This window comes from Porites lutea, chromosome 6, assembly GCF_958299795.1.
Source record: "Porites lutea chromosome 6, jaPorLute2.1, whole genome shotgun sequence".
Lineage (NCBI taxonomy): Eukaryota > Metazoa > Cnidaria > Anthozoa > Scleractinia > Poritidae > Porites > Porites lutea.
Genome location: NC_133206.1, coordinates 11,190,487 through 11,214,508, shown reverse-complemented (window position 1 = coordinate 11,214,508; position 24,022 = coordinate 11,190,487). Strand labels below are relative to the sequence as shown.

General features: G+C 40.6%; 2 protein-coding genes across 3 annotated transcripts; one reads left to right on the top strand and one right to left on the bottom strand.

Moving 5' to 3' along the window:
* Positions 1–942: 942 nt before the first annotated feature.
* On the bottom strand, positions 943–18,685 carry LOC140940829 (phospholipid-transporting ATPase ABCA3-like). Of its 2 annotated transcripts, XM_073389788.1 has the most exons (18): positions 18,567–18,685; positions 16,807–17,745; positions 14,869–15,492; positions 14,071–14,215; positions 13,133–13,327; positions 12,628–12,854; positions 11,887–12,205; positions 10,780–10,980; positions 9,880–10,249; positions 8,942–9,126; positions 8,024–8,192; positions 7,280–7,521; positions 6,594–6,773; positions 5,693–6,211; positions 4,480–4,664; positions 3,885–4,072; positions 2,402–2,572; positions 943–2,110 (listed from the first exon to the last, which is right to left on the bottom strand). In XM_073389788.1, the coding sequence occupies exons 2-18, from the start codon at positions 17,644–17,646 to the stop codon at positions 1,729–1,731; spliced, it is 5,142 nt and encodes a 1,713-aa protein (XP_073245889.1). In that variant the 5' UTR covers positions 17,647–17,745; positions 18,567–18,685; the 3' UTR covers positions 943–1,728. The 2 variants fall into 2 exon arrangements, with proteins under 2 accessions (XP_073245889.1, XP_073245891.1); XM_073389790.1 differs by lacking the exon at positions 2,402–2,572.
* A 262-nt stretch (positions 18,686–18,947) lies between these two features.
* LOC140941133 (transcription elongation factor, mitochondrial-like) lies at positions 18,948–23,717 on the top strand. Its single transcript, XM_073390104.1, has 4 exons — positions 18,948–19,149; positions 20,818–21,081; positions 21,787–21,930; positions 23,093–23,717. Exons 1-4 carry the CDS (start codon positions 19,090–19,092, stop codon positions 23,609–23,611), a joined length of 987 nt encoding a protein of 328 aa, XP_073246205.1. The 5' UTR covers positions 18,948–19,089; the 3' UTR covers positions 23,612–23,717.
* The last annotated feature ends 305 nt before the right edge of the window (positions 23,718–24,022 follow it).

The window sequence follows — 24,022 nt, the reverse complement described above, 5'->3', positions numbered from 1 at the left end:
AAATGATTTCGAGTTTTTCATATCTTCGTCGCGATTATTCCAAGCTTAACGAAGCAGACGAAGCGCCATTTATAGAGGTAACATTATTATTAATTGCGGGAGAAGCTAAAATCTAAATTGACAATTTTTAAACACGAAGTAATAGTACCCTTTGAAGTAGATCACGGTTCTATAGGACGAGATATAGTGCATCAGTCATGATACGGTATCTTCATGCCAGGCTGCGTAGTCTGTTCCCTTAACTATTTACTGACTTTACTGGAATGAGTTCTACGGCAACCTTAAAGTTAAAACGGGCAACAATAGCCGGCAACTTACTTTGCAACATCGCTGCCAAACGAGTGGAAAAGCGATGTTGCGCATTTTACCACCCACGAATCAAACCTGTCTTGCAACAAATCAGGTTGTTGCAAGTTGAGTTAACACTGACTTTTGATTGGATAAAATTTCGCGGGAGTCACTCCATACACCGGAGAGTTACGTCACTAGTTGCAAAACAAGTTTGCCTTGGGCCGTTAAAACGTGCAACATGTACAGATTTTGTTACAAAAAGTAGAACTAGTCTCTACTTTCTACAACAACTTTCCATAACCTTTCACGACGGGTTTGATGCGTGGGTGGTAAAACGTGCAACACCGCTATTAAACTCGTTTTGCAGCAATATTGCAAAACAAGTTACCTGTTTTTTCTGCTCGTTTTACCGTACGTTTAGAGGCGGATTTATCGAAGTACTCCCATTACTGCGAAGCAAAATCTCGCAAGCTAAGCAGGCTACCAAGTTCTGTACGTCATCGTGGTTGGTGCTAGCATGTCAACAGACGTTGTTCTTTCTTTATTCCTAACAATTCGACAGCGCACGGTCGATAAATCCACAGGGGATTGTATTTCATTTTCATACACGAGCTCGACGATCTCTGAGAAAAAAGAGGGTCTGTGAACAAGTTAGGTTACTGCAAAAGTTATGGTCAGTCTTGCTCTTAACTGAGTTCGGATTTGTTGAAAACCAAAGGTGGTTGTACAGTGGTAAAAAGTAGTTCGAAGACAGATACGACCAACACTTGAGGCAAGACACAGGAAAAATCTAGCAACTTTTCATTTTTTGCAGTTAATTGTGTTTATATATACTTGACATTTACTGTCCTACACGATGATTTATACTACATCCGGTTTGTTCTCTTTTCAAATTTTTATAATAATAATTCGACTTTAGACAATAATATTTAAAATGTCTATAAAAAATAACTCAGTTCGGAAGGCGCTGTCTTATGGCGCGGATAAAAATTGTTTTAAACGAGTGTTTCATTGGTTGACAGTTATCTATCCCCGGATGTAAATAGTATCTGGTATGGATATAGCCCCGGGTAGGGTACTTCCTAGTAATAGGCTAATGATGATGTGCCGCTGCATGGGGTCGCAAATTTTCGAGAGTTTGAGGTTAAAAAAAAAAAAATTGTGTCTAGGAATTTGACACACACAAAAAAAAGGGAATTCATGTCAGGATGATCGTCTTACTAGGTTTTATAAGGTAGATGCATAAACAGAAAGTGGTAAAGTTAATTACATTCGACCAATAGTGACAAAAAAAAGGGGACCATAATTAGCCACACGATAGACTATAAAAGGGGAGAGGTTCTGAAAGGACAGCGGCACATATCCAGCAAAAATTGACCTAAGTAGCTCCCCCTCCCCCCGAGGGCTATAGTTTTAACTAGTATAGTTCACATTCCATTAACTGTCCTCCTCTCTCTGTCCTCGGGCAAAGTTCAGAAATACTTGCTCTAAGGTTGTCTGACTAACAGAGTAATCTTCAATATTGAAGTTCAGTTTGACTCTCTCTATTGCCCCAAACAGCTGAGCCCACGTTATGCTGGTATCGGGGATGTGATAGTGGACCATGCCTTGATGCTCGTCTTTCAACACACTTCGAGGGAATGAGCTCTCTATAAACTGCTTCAGTGGTGCAGTGTCGGGTGTGTTGCTTGATACTCGAGCTAGAAGCGTGTATCCCTCGCCAAACTTGTGTTTAAGATGCTGCGGGCTTCCCAAACATTTTAAACGCCCATTAACCATGATCGCTAGCCGAGTGCATAGAGCTTCACATTCCTCCATACTAAGAATAATAAAGGAGAAACGATTGTAAGCTTTACAACTAAACATAAGGAAGAAATGAAGGGAACCGAAAAAACACAATGCAAAGGTTGCCAGTGTCTTCAACCTTTCTTTGCTTTGCTTCAAATGCTTACAAGCACTGAATTGATTTTTCAATCCTCGACGCTTTCTGCAAACATCCCCAAATAACTGGCATAACTTTTTTTCATCAGTTTAACCTTTAAAAAACCAAGACTATGAAAGCATTCTTTCCAAGCATCCTACTTTTCTCTACAGCATGGGCCATACTCACCTATGTGACGTAATCACTATGCAACGTCCATCAGCCCGAACACGTGACAGTGCATCCCATAATAGTCTTCTCGCTACCGGGTCCATGCCAGTTGTAGGCTCATCCAAAAACACCACAGGGGGGTCCCCTACTAACGATATGGCAGTACTCAACTTCCGCTTGTTTCCACCACTAGAAAGGAGAGGTTTAAAAAATACCACTCAGTGACCTAGCCTGTGCCCAGGGCTCTCAGATAGTAGGGACATCGCGAAGATAAACAAGAAAGGGGAAAATAACACGCGCGCGACCTGAGAAAGGGAAAGGTCTCTCCTTCCAGCCCCCGCGCGTTTTTCATATCACTTTTTACTGCACGACTGCACTGCAATACCATCTTGGAACCTGCGACATGCTACCTTAACCCTGACTTAATTCGTGTCCCTCAGATAGGCATTTACAGACAAGCTGAACTGAAGTATTACTAACCCCGATTTTTTGTCTTCGTTGAATAAGGGCACCTGATTGACTCCTTAATTGTGCGATCCCCGTGTTTCTTCACTGTTTGAAGTAAGGTACTGTCTACCCCATTAACGAGCATTTGTGGGAGCTGGGTACGAGCTCTGCTTTGACGACAACAAAGGCGATGTTTGCCGCGTTTTAATAAGCATAAGACTAGAAAGGGGCAAAGGAAAACGGGTTTTACGCGAATGGTACTCACAGCCACCAAATTCAAACACATACCAATAGATATGTCATCTAGTTCACAGAGCAGTTAGGCTTGGGAAGATTCGCACGCAAGTTTTCCAGTAGTGTAAGAATGAACAAAGCGGACACGAGCTGCAAGTATCCTAAGATGACGTTAAAGGAAAACTCGGACAATTGTAAGCCAAGAAATAGGCCATTGCATAAAAAAACAATCAGGATTTCGCACAATTTGATTGGTTGAGATAATTCGCACCACTTACACATCAGCCAATCAGAAGTATAATCCCAACCTCGTTTTCCCGCGCTTTGCGGCGGCTACATTTTTCTGTTGCAAGCTCTGATTGGTTTATCTCTTCATATGCAGGACTTTTCTTCGCTGTGATTGGTCGGTTTTAATTTCAAAATTAAGAATCGATTTGTTGCAATTTGACGAAACGGCAAACTTATAACCTGTTTACAAGAGTCCAGACAAATTCTTGAACGGACAAAAACTTGGAATGGAACCCGCAGAACTGTGCAAGGTTTTCAACCGCAAACATTACTGCAATCTGCAGGAGAATTTGCACGGTTCCGTGTAAATGGGTTGCACAGGTGAAAATTGGTGGTGTAAACTGGGTCTCAGGCTCGCATAGCCTTTTCCAGGCGTTTGGATAGTTCGGAGTGGCGCAAAGTAGCTATCGTCGCGCCGCTCCTAACTGTCTAAACGCCTGCAACAGGCTAAGGCTCCCACAGTTAAGTTCCGAAAAAGGCAAGGGTATCCTAAGGTTTCATTGCGTATTAATGGTGAAAGCAGAAACTGTACCTGTAAGAACTTGTTAACTTATCCGCATGATCTTGAAGAAGCAATGCTTGAATAAGCTCCTCAACAACATCCGCTATCAAGACTTCCGGTACGCCTCGTAGCCGAGCATACATAACGAGCAACTCTCTTCCGGTCAGCTGATCTATTAAAGCGTCAAACTGAGGACAATAGCCAATGCGCTGGCGAACCTAGAAGCAACACATGCGTAATGTTAAAGTTTGCCAAAAAGTTCTTTTTCAAGAAAAATATGAACAACAACTCTGATGAAAGAGGCTCTGAATGTTGGTATTTGTGGAGGGCAGAGAACTGGACAAAAAACCTTTTTAGCAAGGCGAATCCTGTTCTATGATCTGATATATGGTTTGTTTGATTTAAAAGATGTTACACTAGACGATTAGCAACGGCGATTTTAGGACAACAATTTTCGAACAATGTTCTAACAATTCCAAGCAATGTCGCAACAATGCTGCAACGCTGAAAATCGTCGAGCAATTAGGATTGTCCCATGTTACATTTCCTTTAGTTAGAGTGCAGTTACGTCGAATGTCCTGAAAATACTAAGAAACCCTCTAGAGGCTAGAATCAATGAACGCACCCTGTTTATGTCCTCTCGGATGTCAAACCCGTCCACCACAGCAGTCCCGGATGTCATGGTCTCATCTCCAGTTAACATGCGAAACGTTGTTGTTTTTCCGGCTCCATTGATACCAAGAAGGCCAAAACACTCACTCATGGGAACCCCGAGGCACAGACTATCCACCGCTATCAATGGCGAACGACCTGGGAAAAAAACCGTGGCTTATTTACTTTTCAAGTTAGTTTCTATTTAATTAATTATATCCACGATAATAGAGATCACCTAAGATGGTTTCCAAACAAACCGTACCCGACCATTAAATAATACCAATGCAATAACCAACAAAATCATACTTATGATTAACTAAACGGACTCTCGCTACGCGGTCGTCCGATTTTGTTTATCTCTCGTATGATGACAGACCCAACTGGACTCCACTCAGTCCTATTACCATTATATAGTGCTAAGTAATCAAGTAGCCTACGATTCAAACGGATGTTTTGGTATTGAGGAAAGGTCTCCGTAAAGCTCTTCAGGATATATGGTCTTTCCAGCTTTTATACTGGACAAACCTGCACGTAAAAGTCTACTGTAACAATTTTATTCATTCTTAAAGGATCGATTTCCTCATTTCATTGTCTGGCAGATATTAAGCAGAGTAGACTCAGAATTCAAACCTCTTTGTGCTCATCGTTCACTACTCGAGGATAATAATAGTAATAATAATAGTAATAATAATAAATAAACTTTATTTTTATACCGTCTATATCATTAACTGTTCTAGGCGCTTTACAAAAATGTATTAAAATTCTAAAAAATCTAACAACTACATATAAGTATGAAAATTAAATAGAAATCTAATTATAAATTAAGAAAAACCTTGGTGAAATAAATATGTCTTTATGTGTTTTTTGAAAGAATTCTTATGTCTTATGTCTTTAAGTGTTTTTTGAGGAGATCTTGGGACTAGATCATCGCTAGCCTGCGAGCAAGCTCTTCTATTTGGGCGAGTGAAGCGAGTCTCGCGAGAACGCGCGAGCTAGCGGCGAAGCCGTGAGTGGCCTCGCGCGTTCTCGCGAGGCTCACTTCGCTTGCCTAAATAGGAGAGCTTGCTCGCAGGCTAGATCATCGCAGGCACAGACCACTACGTCAATTTTGTCGATTTTCCAGTTACTGAATCATGCCTAGACAGGACGTACGTACGATACAAAAACCCGCCAATTGTACTCACGTCCATTTCCTGAGAAGACCTTAGTTAACTCCTTGATAGCAAGCACGTCGTCCATGTTCTCTGATGACATCACCCTTCTTTTTTCCTCTAAAACATCGTCATCATCGGCCACTAAAGACGCTTCGCTCCGCAGCCCAACCGTGGGAAAACTACGTCTTAAGATTCCCGTAAATCGGGTGAAAACCCCATACTCAATTAATAGAACAAGAGAGTAGAAAACGATCCCTTCTAAAGCCAGGAATACGAGGTATCGTCCAATACCAGGGTTGTCCCAAGATAGGTAGTTCTTTTGAAACTCCAACTGACTGCCGCCATATTCTCGAATGAGCTTTTCGCACTCAGCTTTAGTAGGGTGAAAGTAGGGCAATTTGGTATGAAGACACATGTCAAGAGCCTTGTTAAAGAAATCCAGAGCATTGTAGTTATTAAATATATCAGTTAGGCCTTGACCCAGGCAGTAGTTCGGCAGAACAAGGAAGGCCCATTTCAGAGCGTTTGCTACGTCCAGGAGATCAAGGTCTAGGGTTAAATAAATAAAGAACAACAACAACAATATGTTAAAGGAGGTGCGTCACGAACTTTTAATGTTGCATTTCCTTTGGCCTGGCTTTAAATTTAAGTCTAATAAAAACATGACAAAAAAAACATATGGCGTATAGGGGGGAACACTACGCCGCTATCGGCATGGGGGACGACTTTCGTGACTTACTTATCTCCCCGGGCCGGATCAGACAAGTTCAGGTAGGTCCAAAGGAAACAAACTTTAACACGGTTTAACACACCACAGCACTACGAGCTAAAACCTCCGGCCATCATATCAATTTCCACCGTTTTGGTCTCAATTTGTCCTAATTCTTCAGGCTCTCATTGACAAGGAAGATTTTTAAAAAAGACAAGTTACCTGGAATGCTTAGAATGAATACAGTCAGTAGACAAGCCAGGCCAGTAATAACGTTGAACATAGTTAGAACCACGAAGGCAGTGGAGGCGGTGCGAAAAACAAAGGAGAAGAGATACATGAGAGGAATGATGGCCCAGCCATACAACATCAGTAACATGAACAAGTAACCTAAGCGAGGACCTAAAAGAAAAGAAAAAACTCTGATTCAAATTACAAACTGACGTACTGTATGGTTGATTAGATTTTAAAAAAAAAACACTTAATTTGAGTGTCAATGTATATGTTTTAAGAGCCCTGAGTATTGGTCCAGTCCCCGGGAATCGAACCCGCGACCTCCCACTCTATAGTCAAGCGCTCTACCGACTGAGCTAAACCTGCCGCAGTTTGAAAATGGAAAAGAAGCACAAAAATAGCATAAATTCGTGCCTATTGACTTCGTCCCCCACCCTGCAGAAAGAATGGTAAATGCAGACGTATTTCGCGTTAGCGAACACTTAGGCATAGTCCCAGTAGTTTGAGTTCCCAGCTCCAGTTCAAACCAGTTTTCCATGATAACATGCCATATCCATTTCGAAGTTCACGTCTCAGCACAGTAAATATTTTTACGAACGATTAATGATGGAAATATGAGAGCTTTGAGACTCGAAATTGCCCTGTAGGCTTGTAAAAATAAATAATTTACTTACCAGTGTAGGCTGGCACGTCGAAAGCTGCTACAAGGATCAAAATCGACAGGGACGGGAGGAGAAAATTGATAAGGTCCCAGGTATAGGCAGAATCCCAGTAGCTAAATGGGTCAACACCGCTGACAAACTGCACATGTTTCGCTTTGTTGGCTCGTTCTTGAACAAGAAACACTACAAAGCTGGAGGCCAGAAAAGCCATGCCAAACAACACATTGAAGGAGATCTGGAAGCCGAGTCCATTGCTGCAGTAAATGGAATAATTATAATGATAAAAATAATGAAATTATTACAATCAAATGAGCAGGGAAATTCACTAACCTACATACCAGAGAGTTTTCAGGTGCGATTTCCCGTTTCGGTTAAGTCTATATAGTGACCTACTTTTTTCTCGCCGCTTGGCCGTTTGTGGCTGCGGCCTTTGGTTGAAGATGTGTTGGCCTGCAGCTTCCCGTAAAGGATACCACTACCTCTGGTAACCTGGGCGGAACTTTACCCGAAAGTGCACTTCAGACAAATGCACAAACTTTTTCTACAGTCTTTGGTGCCTCGTGTCTGCGTGCACTGCGAACTACTTTCACATAAGCAGTTAACCACGATGTCAAGAGGCCAAGTTTAAAAATTTATACAATTGGAAAAGGACGGGTGAATCGAAGAATAAACAGGAAAGAAAAAAGAGAGGAAACAAGAGTTCACAGACTGTGTTATAGAAGAATCTAGACGGTTTAATGTGTCGGTTAGCATTACCGCTGTAAATCGTTGATGGATTCTTGAGCTGTTCTTGGCAACGGGTGGTTTACAGTTGTCATGGAGAAGTTTTTTCCCAGGACAGACCGCAGTATACCAGCGTCGGCAGCCGCAAGTGACACGGCGATAGCATGGTAAGCTTGGTTGTTGAACCACGCCGTAACATTAACTGAGAAACAAAGTGAAATGAACAAAGATCAGGAAACCTTCCAAGGCAATGGGCTATCTGACCAACCCACCCCTCCCTTAGTGCAAACATGGCCAGCCGCTGGTCTACGTTCTTTAAGGTACTTAAATGTTTTTGCAAAATAAAGAAAAAATAACCTTAACATAACCACCAAGGTTCATAGAAAAAAATCGGCATAACTCTCCGATGAGATTCGAGCCGATGATATAGCAGATGCCGATCTGGCGTTGAGGTTTCCTTCAAATTCAAGACAATTCTGTGGGGTTCAAATAATGAATTGGAGCTCCTTTCATTGTCGTAGCAGCAATCAAATCATGCTTGTTAAAGCCTCCAAGTCCAACTTTCGTCGCTTCGGTCGTTAAGTAATTTTCCATATCACCGCTCACGTGAACACGCTTTGTGTCGCCACCAGGCCGATGCTAATGCCGATCTGGCGTTGAGCTTTCCTTCAAATTCAAAACAATTCTTTGAGGTTCAAATAATGAATTGGAGCTCCTTTCATTGCCTTTTCATATTTTTTTAATTAATGGTTTCATCATTTGCTCAGAGAAAGCATGCATAAATACAGTTGTCCATGAGGGTGACGAAGTCTGGTTCTCTTTACTGCAGAACTGGAAAGGTCCTTTGCAGTGGTCTGGTTTTGATTTCTTTTCTCGAAAGATATGGGTCCGTTTTTCGAACTTTCTAGAAATATGAACTTGAGTTGGATAACTCCCAAGAAAAAATCCTACCTGTCCCATTTTTCTTTGCAAAAGTAGCAGCAATCAAATCATGCCTGTTAAAGCCTCCAAGTCCATCTTTCGTGGCTTCGGTCGTTAAGTACTTTTCCATTTCACCGGTCACGTGAACAGGCTTTGTATCACCACTAGGCCACTGAGTTCGGAAATCTTCGGCTAACGATTTTGCCTCTGAAGAACTATATTTGGAAAACAAAAAACAACTATGATATGACTTCACACCTAAGAGACCAAGCTCCTGAGCTCAGCGAGATCTAAAATGTCAATTTTCGGTGTTGTGTATTTACATTTGTTTGAGGAGAAGATCAGCGAACAATCAGTAACTAAACATGCTGTCTATTTGTTTGTAACAAGAGATATCTCCTTCCAGAGTGACTTTGTTGTTTTAGGGAAAAGGTATAGAAGTGCTGTAGCAAATTTAGTTATACAAGCAAATTATGTTTTTCGTTTCGCTCTTGGCTTTGTATGAACTGACGCCCCTTCCAACTTACTTCAAAAGTATAGACTTCCCATCAGAAGACTACGGGACACATTCGGAACAAAATATAAACTAGACCTATTTCGATAACTTTGCCAATTAAAGCTTTCTTCGGCTCATGGACACCTAAGAGCGAACGGAAAGGAAATTCCTATTTTTCCCTGTACTTTCCATCCATTTGTCAAACTTGCTTTGTCAGACATCATCCCCCTTCCCACTCATGCTCCGATAACCCCACGTCACCTCCCCCCCTCCCCCCGCCCCCGTTAAATCATCGTGCTCTTAACTACGAATAGTTCTAGTCTTATACGCAGTAGCCTGCGGACACAGACGTATTTCCGGTCGTCGCATCTCTCCAGCCGAAAGTAGCCGCAGAGTCGTCACGCAACGCTCCTCCCTACAAAGAACGGCTACGAAGTCAGGAGACTAGAATACTTCAGGAGCCAACACTTACCCGTCTGAAGCCCAAGGAACGAAGTTGTTCTGGTAGTTACGTGTAGTCAGATCAAGAGGCGGTGAGTCAGTGGGCTGAGGAAAAGTCTTGGCATTAATGAGTGCAATAAGCGTAAACACCAGTGGAAGGAGAAGCTGTGCAATAAGAGACAGCTTGTGACGCTTGGAGTGAAGTAGGCGCTTAACAAACATTGCGTACCACCGCTGACGAAACAGACGAAACCCAGAAGAGTGGGTGTAGTTACTGTAGTCGCTAAAAGTGCCATAGCCACCAGACGCTGCTCCGAATGTTCCCAGTCGTGAAAAGACCGATCGTTCTGTCTCATTTGGGATTTTTCCATTCACTTGTATACCCTTTATTGAGGAAGTCTCTGGGGAATCAAACGCAGTAACACGGTTATCTTCATGAAGCGTACTCACCAAAATCTATTAAGTACGCACAACTTTATCTTACAGACAAGTGTTCTCTAATGTTGCCCTAAAAGAGTGCGCGTTATACCTCGTGCAAACAAGGTGGCGCGCGGAGAGAAGAGAGAAAAGGAATGATGAAAAAAGAAATTTCATTGGGTGCGATTTGAAATCAAACGACCATGAAGGGTCAAACACATAAGCTTAGTCCAGTGGTCTCTCATTTTCTCTCTTCTCCTTCTAGTCACTTTCTAAGTGGGTGGCGGCCCATGTCCATCCTTCCATCCGTGGCAACAGACGACAGGAAACAGTTTCAGTGCCTAAATATAGTTTTATAAATAGAGCTCTAACAAAACTGTACCATTATTTCTGGAATTCTATTGATGTAACGACACATTTTATCTACTTAAAATGATTGTAAATAGCGTGACATAGCCCCAGCGTTAAAAAAGGAAACAAAAGACATATTTTCTCTATCATAATCATAACCAACCTTCTTCATCCCGTTTTTGTAGTTTATCGCTGAGTGTGCTGTCCATTTCCTCCCCAACCTTGAGAAACACTTCTTCCAATGTAGTAACTGAAGCACCGTAACTAGCGATGCCAAGCTCCTGCCGGCGATTTTCCAGCTCCAAGAAAAGCCCCTCGAACTTATCTGTAGCTTCACTTGGCAAAACAAATGATAGCTCAGCACCTGCTCAAAGAACAACAACACAAATTGTAAGAACTACGTGCACTGTTCCCTTTTGCTTCTTCCCGCTGGCAGGTTTGTATGGTTTGTATGGTTTGTAATATGAGTGTAAGTGTTCTACCACGTTCAACCCTTCACTTGTAATGGTAGCTAAGGAAAAAAAATTACAAAATACCGGTAATTCAAATTTCTTTTCGTAAAATCCTACGAAATAAATAGTACTATACAAACGTTCTGCCAAAGAGGTTTAATTTGAATGGTAACACGATAGGATTTCGTCCTAAGATTAAAAAGTTACCGTAAAATTCCGAAAATAAGCCCCTTCATGTATAAGCCCTCCAAACTCGTAACGCAAAAAAACCCTCCGTTAAATCGCCCCTCCAAATATAAGCCCCTGGGGGCTTGTACTTGGAAATTGCCCTCAAATACAAAGTAAAGCAAAGCAAAAACGGTACATTTACTTCCAACTATAAGGCTAGCCAAATCGATTTTGAAACGCAAATTTCCCTCCGTAGATAAGCCCCTCCAAAAATAAGCCTCTCAAAAAGGGCCTTTGATAAATATAAGCCCGGGGGCTTATTTTCGGAATTTTACGGTAAGAGATAAATAATCTCACCACAACATGGCCTAGAAGTTAAAAGAGTTATCTTGGAAAATACGAGAAGTAGATACATGTAGAGTAGATACCACGACGACTACGACAACGACAACGTTTTTTGGTTTTATGGAGGACGTGAACATACGTGGACGAATTTTCCTTTCTCTCCTTGAACCTGGATATTTGAGTCCTCAAGAATTCGACTCCAGGAAAAATGGCCTTCACTTGACAAATAGAGCGGGGTCCAAATAGACGCGAATAAGTTTGAAAGGACGTAAATTCATTTTTAGCGACGTTATCACTAAACTCACCAACATTGCTCTCTAACATTGCTGTAGACACATGACTGCTCACGACAGATATAATCTTGGATACGTCACAATGGGGCTCCTTCACCATAACCATGTGATAGCCCACTCCATACTTGTTCTTAAGGAAGAGGGAAGATCCACAGCATTTGATGTTTCCTTCTGCCATGATGGCGATCCTGTCACCAAGAATATCAGCTTCGTCCATGAAGTGCGTGGTAAGAAGTATAGTCCTTCCTTGCTTCTGCTGCTGTAGCAAATCCCAGGTGAATCTGCGTGCTGAGGGGTCCATGCCAGATGTTGGCTCATCCAGCATTACAACCTATTAATAAATAAGACTCAATATCATAATTATCATAATCATCATCATCATCATCATCGTCATCGGTGATTGTTTAAACTACAGGTAACTTGTAGAAGCTTGCAAGATTATGGCAGCTAATGAATACGGCGCTGCTTTTCCCCGTGTGTGTGTGTGGGGGGGGGGGGGGAGGGGGGGGAGGGGGCACTCCCTAGACGGAAAGCTCCGACAAAAAAGAGGTACCTTTTTCAGGCTCCTGGTATATGGAAAGGTAGGCAATTCATATGTTTAAGTATATGAAAGGGTAAGAAAATCTATCCCTTATGGCTTAAGTATTTCAGAGGGCCTTTGATTATACATACTATTTTCAATACGCACACATGAATAATTCTCTAGAGATGAAATTTTCATTTAGAGATAAAAGGTGACATAACCATGCTAACCTTGGAATCTGAAATAAGTGCTATTCCAACAGAAAGTTTTCTTTTCATGCCACCAGACAGTGCACGGGTCTGTGTATGTCGCTTGTCAGCAAGTCCAATGCATTCAATCATTCTGTTGACCTCCTGCCGTACACGGTGGGATGGACAGTTCTTTAACTTAGCAAAGAACCACAGATGTTCCTCAACAGTCAGATGGTCATACAACACATCATGTTGAGGACAAAGGCCTGGAGCAAAATTTTCTGATTAGCAACAAGTATTTTATTCAGGGTTTCTAAAACACATGCTGGTGATTTCCGTGGTGACAATGGTGGCGATAATGATGATGATGATGATGATAATGATTATGATGATTGATGATGATGATGACTGACGAAAGAGTGGCAGAAATCGAGCCTACTACCATCTCACAAATAACAAAAATAGCTTTAATTCTACGTTTTCAATATTATCATAGCAGTTCAGAACCTCCCTTGATTAGAAGTCAAGCATAGACATAACTTACCCAAGCTGCTGCGCACTCCACTAATGTTATCTCTAATGGAACAGCCATTAACAAGAGCTGAGCCAGATGAAGCAGGAAACAACCCTGTCAGCATAGACATAAGAGTTGTTTTCCCAGCTCCATTGTGCCCCAGTAGAGCAGTTATCTGGCCTTCATACATGTTCAGTGATACTCCATTAACCGCAACTTTCTTTCCTATAAAATAAGAAAAAATAAAATAAATTTATAAAGTACACTTTGGAAAGATTGAAATGAAAACATGATTTTTGAAATCAAACAAGGAAACTTAGTTATCATAATTTGATTCTGTAACTTATGACTTGTAAATCCAGGACTTCAGATAATTGGGTCCACTCATCAATACCCTGAGATAACAGTAGTTTTTTGTAATTACTCTTAAAAAATACTATCTGTCGGGTTTGGTTTGGCTGTAAAAAAAGGTGGGGACCATTCTCCTAAATCCGCCACTGCTTGGCGAAGGTTACAATCTGGATTTCTTTACACAGTAACCTTATGATAAAACTCAGTAGAAGAGTAAGGTATAATAAATTTTACCATGCTGGCAATACTCCTGGCAACTTGGTGTATATACATAATGGCATTTGGTTTTTACTGGCCCTGTCTGTATTCAATTGTCTTCAAACAACTTACACACAAGTTAGTGTTGTCTCACATAAAATAGCAAAGACACGTTTATCTAATAATGATAACGTGTGTGAAAAGCTGTTCTCTAAGAAAAATAATAATTATTGTAGAGTGCACTGAGCCTGAGAAATCCAGGGTGCCCAACATATGATTCTTAAGTAAAATCGTCAAAGATATATCCTAGTCTCCACCCAATCAGTGCCAAATGAAGGTGCCTGGGGTCTCTACATTGCCTCCAGGTGATTTTAGAGCAGAGTCCTGATATATGAAGAAATAACTAACTCAAGTCAAACCTTTTTCAGTAGAAAACACTTTTTTGAGGTTTTTAATTTCAATTCCAGGCACCAAACCCACTGGTTCCTTTTCTAAGAAATCTGGTGCTGACATCCCAGTTTGGCTGGAGCCATTTTCTAAGTCATGGAACTCTTTTATCTCCACCTATAAAAAATAAGTAGAAATTTAAAACAATAATTAATTAAAAGCAAAATAAAGGCATGAGTAACGTTAAGGGTATGGTTGGCCATGTGCAATCAGGGGTGCAAGTCTAAGAAGAGCAATAATCTTATCATCTAAAGAAGATGAAGAGAGCAGCAATGGAGCAGGAGTTTATAATGGGGGCAAGACAGATGTAAAGTGTTATGGCTGATGGAGAAAAAGTATGTACTAACCATGACCGTATGATTCATTGTTGTAGTGCCTGTCATTTCACCAAATTCTGCTAGCTCACCTCATTAGTCAATTCATTAACATTTGTCAGTTCCCTAAAGTCTTTTGCCTAAATATGAGTAATCTGTGGCTTAAAGAACAAACCAGGTATGTATACATAGGTGTCACACTTTTTTGTGTCATGGCTTTAAAGAAGGAAGTATATACATGTGCATCACTGGTTCAATTTCTTAAGCAGAACAAATGAGGACCTTAGCGAAGCGGACATTAGCAAAATGACTCATAGGCAAAACAACCAGTCACCAGCGACACTTGGTTTTCAAACATTCACATACCCCATCCCCACTCCTACATTTATCTAATTACTTACAATGGAGATAGTTTAATGATTCTAGGTACTAAGCTTTCTAAAACCTCTACCTTACCTCTTTGCCTTTACCACACCAGTAACTAGGTAAAACAGGAAAGTACCACGGCTGTGGAACACCAAAGTCTCCAGGAAAAACAGCCTCAACATACCAAGCGATAAGACCGTAGATCAAGGAATCTACCACAAACATGACCATGACAAGACCAAGAGTAAAATCATCATCGATAGAAGGTCCCTGGTTAAGATTTGACCACTGAGATCCGATGCCAGCTCCTTCAAATTTGCCAATCAGCTGAGCTCCAATTGACATTGCGACGTTGGAGAGAAGGCACGATGCAGCCTTGGCTCCTACGCTCATTGTGTCATAGTACTGTGCCACAAAAAAGTATGGGATGTAATTGGAGAACCAGATGATCCCTCCAGCAGCTGCAGCAATGTTTGCCTTAGAGAAGAATACGCTAACGCAGAAGCAGAACATAATAGAAGAGACTGCATAGAGCATAAGGAAAACAAACAGAACAGCTGGAGAAGTTTTGTTCAGGACACGGCCATTGGAGTTGAATTTTACAGTAAAGAAAAAGGTTGCAAAGGCCATAATGATGAGGAGGAACAAGAAATATTTTGTGAACCATGCAAGCCAATGTAACCAGCCACTCAGTCCCATCATCTTCATGGATTCCTGTCAATTTAAGTAGAATCATTAATACCTGTTTTAAAATTGATCAAATCTATCAATAAATATAACATAAAAGGTAGATGTCAAGGTGCATGTCGCTAGGGTTGGCTTAACTCATTGTCTATAAAAGCAAGAATTACTGCACCAATTCCCCTTGGATAGGATGCTATATATAGTCCAACTTTATACACCTGGGTCAAGTAAAGAGAGATGTTGTGAATACTGGTTTTCCAAAGGAAAGCAATGGGGATACAGGGTGAGGGGTGGCGAATGGTACCTCGAAAAACCTGGGTCTCGGAAAATTTTGCCAGGATCTCGAAATCTCGGAAGCGTTTTTGATAAGTCTCGAAGTCTCGTTTTTTCAAGGTTTGCTTTTACTTTTTTTGAGTCTCGAAACTTTTCACCAAAGAGTCTCGGGCTCGGATTTCTAACTAGGATCTCGGCATCTTGGCCATTAAGGCAAGCTGAAGCTAACATTTACTAGCCCAAATATCATTTCAACTAGCCCAAACAACGTTTTGATGAGCAGATTGATTTCACAGTTCTTCTGTAATTTGAATTCCTCAAAAAAATTCATTTGCCCATCGGGCAAGTTACTAACAGAATTCACTAGCCCAATAGCAAAATCCACTAGTCCCAGGCTATCGGACACTACTTTCTCTGCAAACTAGGATACATCTAGAGTCTAGTTGACAGTACTGGACAACCCTCGGGTTAATATAATTATTATTTGCTGGGAGAAGGTGCAGGTCCAACTAGAGGTGTTAGGATTGGGGCAGGGTTTGAGTTACAGGATCAAGTCAAGCCTGCACACCTGCACATCAGCAAATTAAGATCCTCCATTTTTATCAATACCTGTTTCTTTTTTATTATTTACAACACTCAAATTTTTTAACCTTGACAGCCAGAGTTAGTAATGTGGCAGATTACATGTTAGGTCTGGATTCCTTGCCATTGTTATATCGCTTTCCTTGACAAGAGTTACTTTACGTCTAGTGGTGAAAAGGCAAAAAGTCTTACCTTTGTTACCTTAGTGTATGGAATCCATTGGACATGAATAGATTCCACTGGAGATTTTTATTTTGTATTCGAAAGAGACTTGAAAAAAATGCTAGTTATGCTGTATGAGAGGGTAGAAAAGTGTTCCAATGGAGCATACTGAATGCATTGGTCATGCATAGATTATATTCCACTGGAAATTTACATTTTCTACATGACTGTTAAATCTGAGAGCAACTACTGCTCAGGGTCATGGATGAAGAGCCTTCAAATATTATTAACACTGAATTAAAAATAAAAATAATTGAATTTCCTTACCTTTAATTTTTTCTCTTTTTCATAGACAACATCACGCACAATGTTCAAGGCAGTGACAAGAAGTGATAACATCAAAAGAAGAGGAAGGCTAGTTTGTATCACTAGAACAAAATTGTCATGAGTGTAATCAGGATATGGAAACCGCTTAACTGACACTGTTGTATTCAGCATATCAATCTTCCCTTTGTACCGGTACTTCATGATAGCAGTATCCACTGCATGTTGAATTGCCAAAAATCCAGCTTCAAAATAAAATGGAGGGCCACCGTGGGAGGCATTTTTGTTCCTTGGTCCTGGAACTTGTAAAACTGGAAATGTAAACTGAGTATTCCAGGTTGTAGAAGGACTTGTACCAAACCCTTGCCTTTCTTCTTTGCCACCATTTTGCTTTATATCAGTCTTTGAGCTCAGTCTGATCTTGTATATAATATTATTACTGTCCAGACTTGTATTGAAGGCAATTCCTCCGAGGAATGTTTTTTCATTACCTTGTAAACTGACTAAAAAGCTAACCATATCCTCTTCACTATTAAAGGGCACAGTATGTGTAAATCCAAGCTGCTTCACCACCCTGTCCATAACTTGTTGTACATCACTAGTGTTAGGTGCAAACGCAATTCGATTGAGTTTCGACACATCTGATGGAAGTTTATTCACCTCAAAGGCAGGGTACATGACATTTGGTTTGTACTCATTCTTTATCTTGAAAGCTCGCAGAAAGACTAGGATGGCTATGAACAAGAGAGGCATTGCAATCTGAAGAAAAGTTCGCACTGGGGCTCTCTTAAGAAGGATGAAATTTTTCCACATTAACAGTGAAAATTGGTTTGCTCTTGCCATGACTGCACTAAAAGACCTGTTTGATACTAGCAGGAGAGATCAATATTTTACTAGAAAAGAAGATACACCCTTAGGTCTTCACATCCACTGTCAGTTTACCTGTGTAAAAGATAAAAGACAGATATCATATATTACAATATAATAATTAATAATTACTATATCTGTGTGGAAAAAGGTGCCCGCTAGGTTTTCTCTTGTACCGGAAGTTGCCGAAAATGCAAACCAGACTTTTTGGTTGAATGGAAAGCCCCCAAAGTCACCAAACAAATCGAAGTGATCCATTCAGTTTTGACTGAAAGTTTGATTACTGCTTGGCAAAGTAGAAATGGAACCGAGAAATTTTTGACATGGAACAGCAAGTTTCGATCGGATCAGACCGACCGGTCAAAGAGGACCACCTGTGGAAGTGGACCACTTTGACCACAGACCGCGCAACAACGTACTTTGTATATTTTCATGCATTCTCTTATAAATTCGAAGTCCAACGAACTCCCACAGAGTTTGGGTAACCTGTGCTTTGACCAGAAAATTTCCACACGGAAGGAAGCATTCCATTTATTTCTCAACCGAAATTTCCGAAACTTTTGGCATGATGGAAAGAACCCTAGGGGTAAATCAGAAACAAAGGGACTGGAAACAGTTATAATTGGCAATGATACTGCAGTTACGCTTGTGGGAGGTTCCACTGTAGGTAAATCGTTGTGCATCGCACATCCATGCCGATAAATGCATGCCGAGGTAAAAAGAGAAACTTACAAGTTGATTTAGCATACCCACCACGCCAAACAAAATCAATTACGTAAGCCCATGAGTTAAACATTCCCCTAGCAAATGCCGGTGCATGCATTTCAATTAAAAAGTACATGCATAATGTAAAATCTCCGTTGCAAACCTTTCGGTTTCGACCCCTAAAAACTTACCTTGAAAAGCTTGAACTTAAGATAACTCCGAACTGCACTGAACCAGGTCCGCGATAGATTTTATACTCGTTCATGAGCAGCTCATCACATGATTTCCGACGCAGTTCCGCGTTATTATTATTCATGCGTAATGTCCCCAAAAATAAGACAAGGTTTTTTGCACAGTCACCGGTTTTCTCCAATAACAGTAGGGTAACCAAGCCTCCAATCATAACGGTAGAGAAGACTGGTACCAGCATCCGAGAAAATGGCGGACAAGTTGAGAATTCCACCGTGAGAAGGATGTGTTCTACAGCCTTGCTTCTCTGTTAGTTACTACACAATGGAACGTTGTAACTATGTGAGACATTTCGTATTCCCCTGTTTCAGGGGGATTGGGCGGCTGTTTAGGGCAGGTCGACTGTGTTGTGGGAAGACTACATATACCATCACACGTGCGTTTTCACGGACTTCGTTTTGCCGCTATGCATCTTCGACAAATGGCGCTGAAGAGGAAAAAAATGATAATCCACAGTTAAAAACTATGAAAAAAGGAAAAAGTAAAGGAACTGTCTTCGTAAATTTACTTGAAACGAAGAAGGAGGTTAGTGTAGCAGCTGATCTGGGCTCAGTTAACCCCGGGGTATCCAATCGATGGAAATCGATGATCGGAAAACCAATCGATCAATCGATATCAATCGATAAAATTAGTTAATTGGTATCGATTGGTATTGGTCAATCAATGATCAATCAATAACCACACAAAAATCGTTCATCGATTTGCATCGATTGGCACAGGACCTTGAGACAGACGTCACGCACGCTACATGTCCGATCATCCGCAATTTTTAGGAAGCCCTGGAGACGAAATTGGTAAAACAATTCCAACCTAGACTTCTCAGTGCAAAGAATATACCCTGTTGCACGCGTACTCGAATTACCCACTTGCCCGTCATTGCCTTTCCGTGTCATAATGTCTACGCAAGACGTCCGGGCAGAGGCTTTACTGAACATAAGGTGCATCGTCAAAGGCTCTCATCTTTGCCTTTTTGAGGTGAACGTCGGTGAAGTGTTCACTGCAGCCAAGAAGAGGGGAGAAGGCGGAAACGCGTTTAAAGTTGTGAACCACCGTGGACAACTCGGCCATCTACAGTCTGAGCTCGTGGATCCTCTTTGGTCACTACATACAGATATTGCAGTGTTAGTGAATTTTTTTTGTTAAAACTTTCTGTTTTTTGAAGTCAAAAGGTTGGCCCATGGAACAAACTTTTAATTTGTCAAAAATAAAACGGACTTCCCGTGGACGGGCCGTTAATGTTAAAGAGAAAGAAGAGAGATTGTTCTCCTGTTGACATGAAAATGAATGGTGTTTACACTTACTGCGTACAAAGTGTCAATTCCGTTTCCGCCAATCTACAACCAATCGATACCAATCGATACCAATTTATCTATCGATTGGTATTGATAATTGATACCAATCGATAACCACACGAATCTTCGCCATCGATTGGTCATCGATTATCAATATCAATCGATTAATTGATATCGATTGGTATCGATTGATATCGATTGTCATCGATTATCGATTCCATCGATTGGATACCCCGGGGTTAACTGATGGGCTAGCCTGGCATTCGCCGAAAAATTAAATGATAACTACGACTAGAACAACCTCCACGTAGCCTGCCTATACTTACTTCAAAACCTGGTAAATAATGCTCGGGGTTGACCCTGGGGATGCCAATTGCAGGGATCCCCTCTATGACCCATTCTCTCTTCCAGTACCTCTCTCCTTGGTGCATTACAAATCCGGCAAGTCTTTCATTGGGGGATCCTGCTACAAAAGGGCAAACACGATTTAATTCCCCCATCCCAGGCTATAATTTTGCAGCAAATGTCAACAAATTCTGCACCATGCCTGTGGATGTTCCCAGGATTGACCCACCGCAATAATAGTAATAATTATAATAATATTCCGTTATTTACCCTTGGCAGTATTTATAGCACTATTGCTAGTGGGACCAAGCAAATGTCTGAAACAAATAATTCAAATCAAACTTAACAGGGTTAAGAATTCCAGCTGACCGGAGGCATGGCGGAAGATTTGAACTCGGGACTACCATGAACAAATCCAGCTAGCGGTCAGAGTGGGGCTTGAACTTGGGTCCAGCACTCTAACCACTCAGCTATGCTGCCCCCTGAATGGCCACTGATAATTGCAAAATGTGCAAAGTTCTCTTTATTATGGCTCATTTAAAAATCTTTTTTCCAGGAAATTTTGAGGGAGCTTAATATTCGGAGTTTAGAGGAGCTTTCAAACACCAAAGGGATAGGAATGAGTAAAGCAACTGCTCTTGTGGAATATCGTGATAGTTTTGGACCATTTATTAGCATTGAGGAACTCTTTCAAGTAAAAGGCTTTGGTGTGGCATTTTTTAAAAGACTTGAAGAGGCTGGTGAATTAGCACCAGTCAAGAAAAAGACTACCAAAGGACTCGAACAAATCTGGAATTTTTTGGATTTGAATAGGAAAGAGGTGAGCATGGTACTGAAGCTAACAATATTGTGGCCATTTGTCTTATGATGTGTGCATCTTGTGTCTCTGGGCAACTTAATTGCAGTGTAATAAAATTGTATTTTTTGCAATTCACATCATCTTCATTCTATGTTTCATTCCTTTCATTGGTTAACTTTAAAGATGAACTCAACAAATTGACCTGCTCCCAATCAATGAATGGTTCTTCATAGCTCAGTTGGTAGAGCACGGCAGTGCTAACACAGAAGCCATGGGTTCTGATCCCATTGAAGATCTGAACAAACACTTTTTCCGGTTAATTTGTATTTTACTGCTTAAAATGCTTTGACAACTGTTATGATCATGCCTTCTGTTAAATTTTGTATTTTCTGCAGTTCACATCTACATTTAATTGCAGTGTTTTAAAGGAGCAGTGTCAAGTTATTTGTTATGTTCTTCAAAGCTTAAGTGGTCTTCGTGTCAATTGAGTTCAAAAAATAAATCAGTGCAATTTTGTACATGTATATGTTGTAGTTAATTTTTTATCTCAGGTAATTTTTGTTTTTCTTTCATTTTTGGGTACAGTAATGTATGCTAATAAACTTGAAACAAAAGAAAAGCAAAAATTACCTGAGATAAAAAATTAACTACAACATATGTAAAAGGCCTATGAGAAATTCTTAAGAGAATCATCTATGTACGTCATAATTTTTTTTATCATTCTAGGTGATATCAGAAATTGTTTCTATAGACATTGGGTTTCAGAATGCTGCTTGGGTTCATATGGACAAAGACAAACAAATATTAGGCTGGTCAAGGGCTGAAATTACCAAGCCAAAACCCTACAATCCAGCTGTGTTTAAACCATTGGTAAGTTTTTCCTTTCTTCTCATTTACTTTTTTTAGTGATTAAGTGTTAATTTGTGTATTTTTTACTCTTTTTCTCATCCCACATACGCATACATTCCTTAGTAGTAGAATGGTACAGAGCAGAGCATATTTTGCTGCCTGTCCTTGCCGGACGTAACAATGCAGTAACACAGACAAAAAAAAAGTAGGATGATTTCTTCAGCTCAGCAACAAAAGTGGCTAAGAAAACAGCTCCAAATTTCATTCCCTTGCCAAACTCCGTCTGCAGAAGTTGTGTTATCTGGTTGACCTTGATTGGACTCTGACGCAATCAAAAGGGTGATGCAAACATCCTTTTTGCTTGAGTATATGTGGACAGAAAGATGATGATAGGGCTCACTGATCATTTGTCCCATTTTGCTCTTGAATGCCATACTTTGACGGCATACTACTGGTCTTCTTCAGGTGACACTGTTCTATCAATTTATTATAACAAGTGATTATCATAAAACAAATGAGAATGAGCCATCTCATACACATATCACATTGATCAAAAAAATCTTTCATTGTTAATCAGTCAGAATGATCCAGATAATTGAAGCTTCTGTACAGTTTGTATATCATTATTCAAGCCATCTGCTTGCTGTAAATATGACACAGCAACAATAATGGCTGGCGTTTTTTCCAGATTTTTCGTTTTGGACCACTCATATCAGGAAAATTAGGGATGGTGCTATTAAGAGGTAGCTGCTGGTAATTCAGTGGGTCAAAGAGAGCTTATGACTGGCTCAAATTAGGCTGGAAGTTAATGGCATGGGGTAATTTGGAGTTTACGAATTGAGGGGAGGTCTGAAATTTAGGCTAGTAATTTTGAAGGTGCAGCTAGGCAAAAAGCCAGCTTGACTAATAGATAAGCCTGCTGAGCTTTCTTTTAGTTACATCCCTGGAAAATACAGAAAAATACTGGATTCTGATGAAAGTGGGCAACAGAGGTTCTCAGAGCTTGCATTAAAGCGGCATTCATTATGGTTAACTTTTAAGTGAAAATTGATGGGTGTCTCTGTTAAGAAATACAGCCAATTATTTAGGTCAGCATATTACAAAAGGGATATTTGTAGATGTTTGAATCAGTGACAAAAAGGCAAGAAGAACTGAAATGTCTGGTTTATTTATTTCATTTAAGGTTCAAGATTTTGTGAACAGCATTCCAAAAACAGAACTTTACGTTGTTGAAATGCAAAGTCATCGAATCGGAAAACAAACTGCAGCCCTTCTTCCATTTGCAGTGCATCTTCGGGTTTTCGAAGCCATGCTAACTTGTTTACTACCTGGCCTAGTGATACCTTTTGATCCTTTATATACTTCAAAACATTTTTGCCTTCCAAGTGGAACTGCCAAAAAGAGGGCATCAGTGAATTTGGTGGAGAGTTTGTTTGTGGACAGAACAAAAGAGGAGCCTTTTGAGGCACAGTGTGAACAGTTTCTAAAAGAACAACAGGGAATGGAAGGAAGTGAGGATTTTGTTACATCATTCATTGAAAGCCACCAAGCTAGTTTTGCTGGAAACAACACAAAGCCACTTCTTCAGATTTCTCCTAAGTTTATTGACTATTTTAAATCCTGTCATAAAAAGGATGACCTAAGTGATTGTCTCCTGCAAGCTCTTGCATTTTTGGACATAGTTGTCGAGGGCAGAAAATGATCATATTGTCTCTTGCTGAGTTCAATACCAATTACTGGAAATCATGACATTAGGTCAAAGCAGGACTGAAGAGGGTTTGTGTGAAATCGGGCAACTTAGTCCCCTGGGGGGACTCCGTATATGAAAGGGGTGGGGATGCTCGTCGTCTTGCTTAGGGGTGTAAATTTCAGATCTTGGTCTCGCTTAGGGAGTTCTGGGCCAAACACTATTATATTTAGCTGTAAAGGTCTCTTTTAGGGTTGCACTCAAAGAAATATTAAACAATTATATTTTTTCAATTCGTTTTATTTACTTGATTCACTTAATCAAAGTTTAAAATGATCGCTTTTAGGCGTCAAAAAAAAGGTTGGGCCACTCCCAGATTGGTCTCCTTTAGGGGTTTAATTCAAAATTTCCGACAAGCATCCCCAC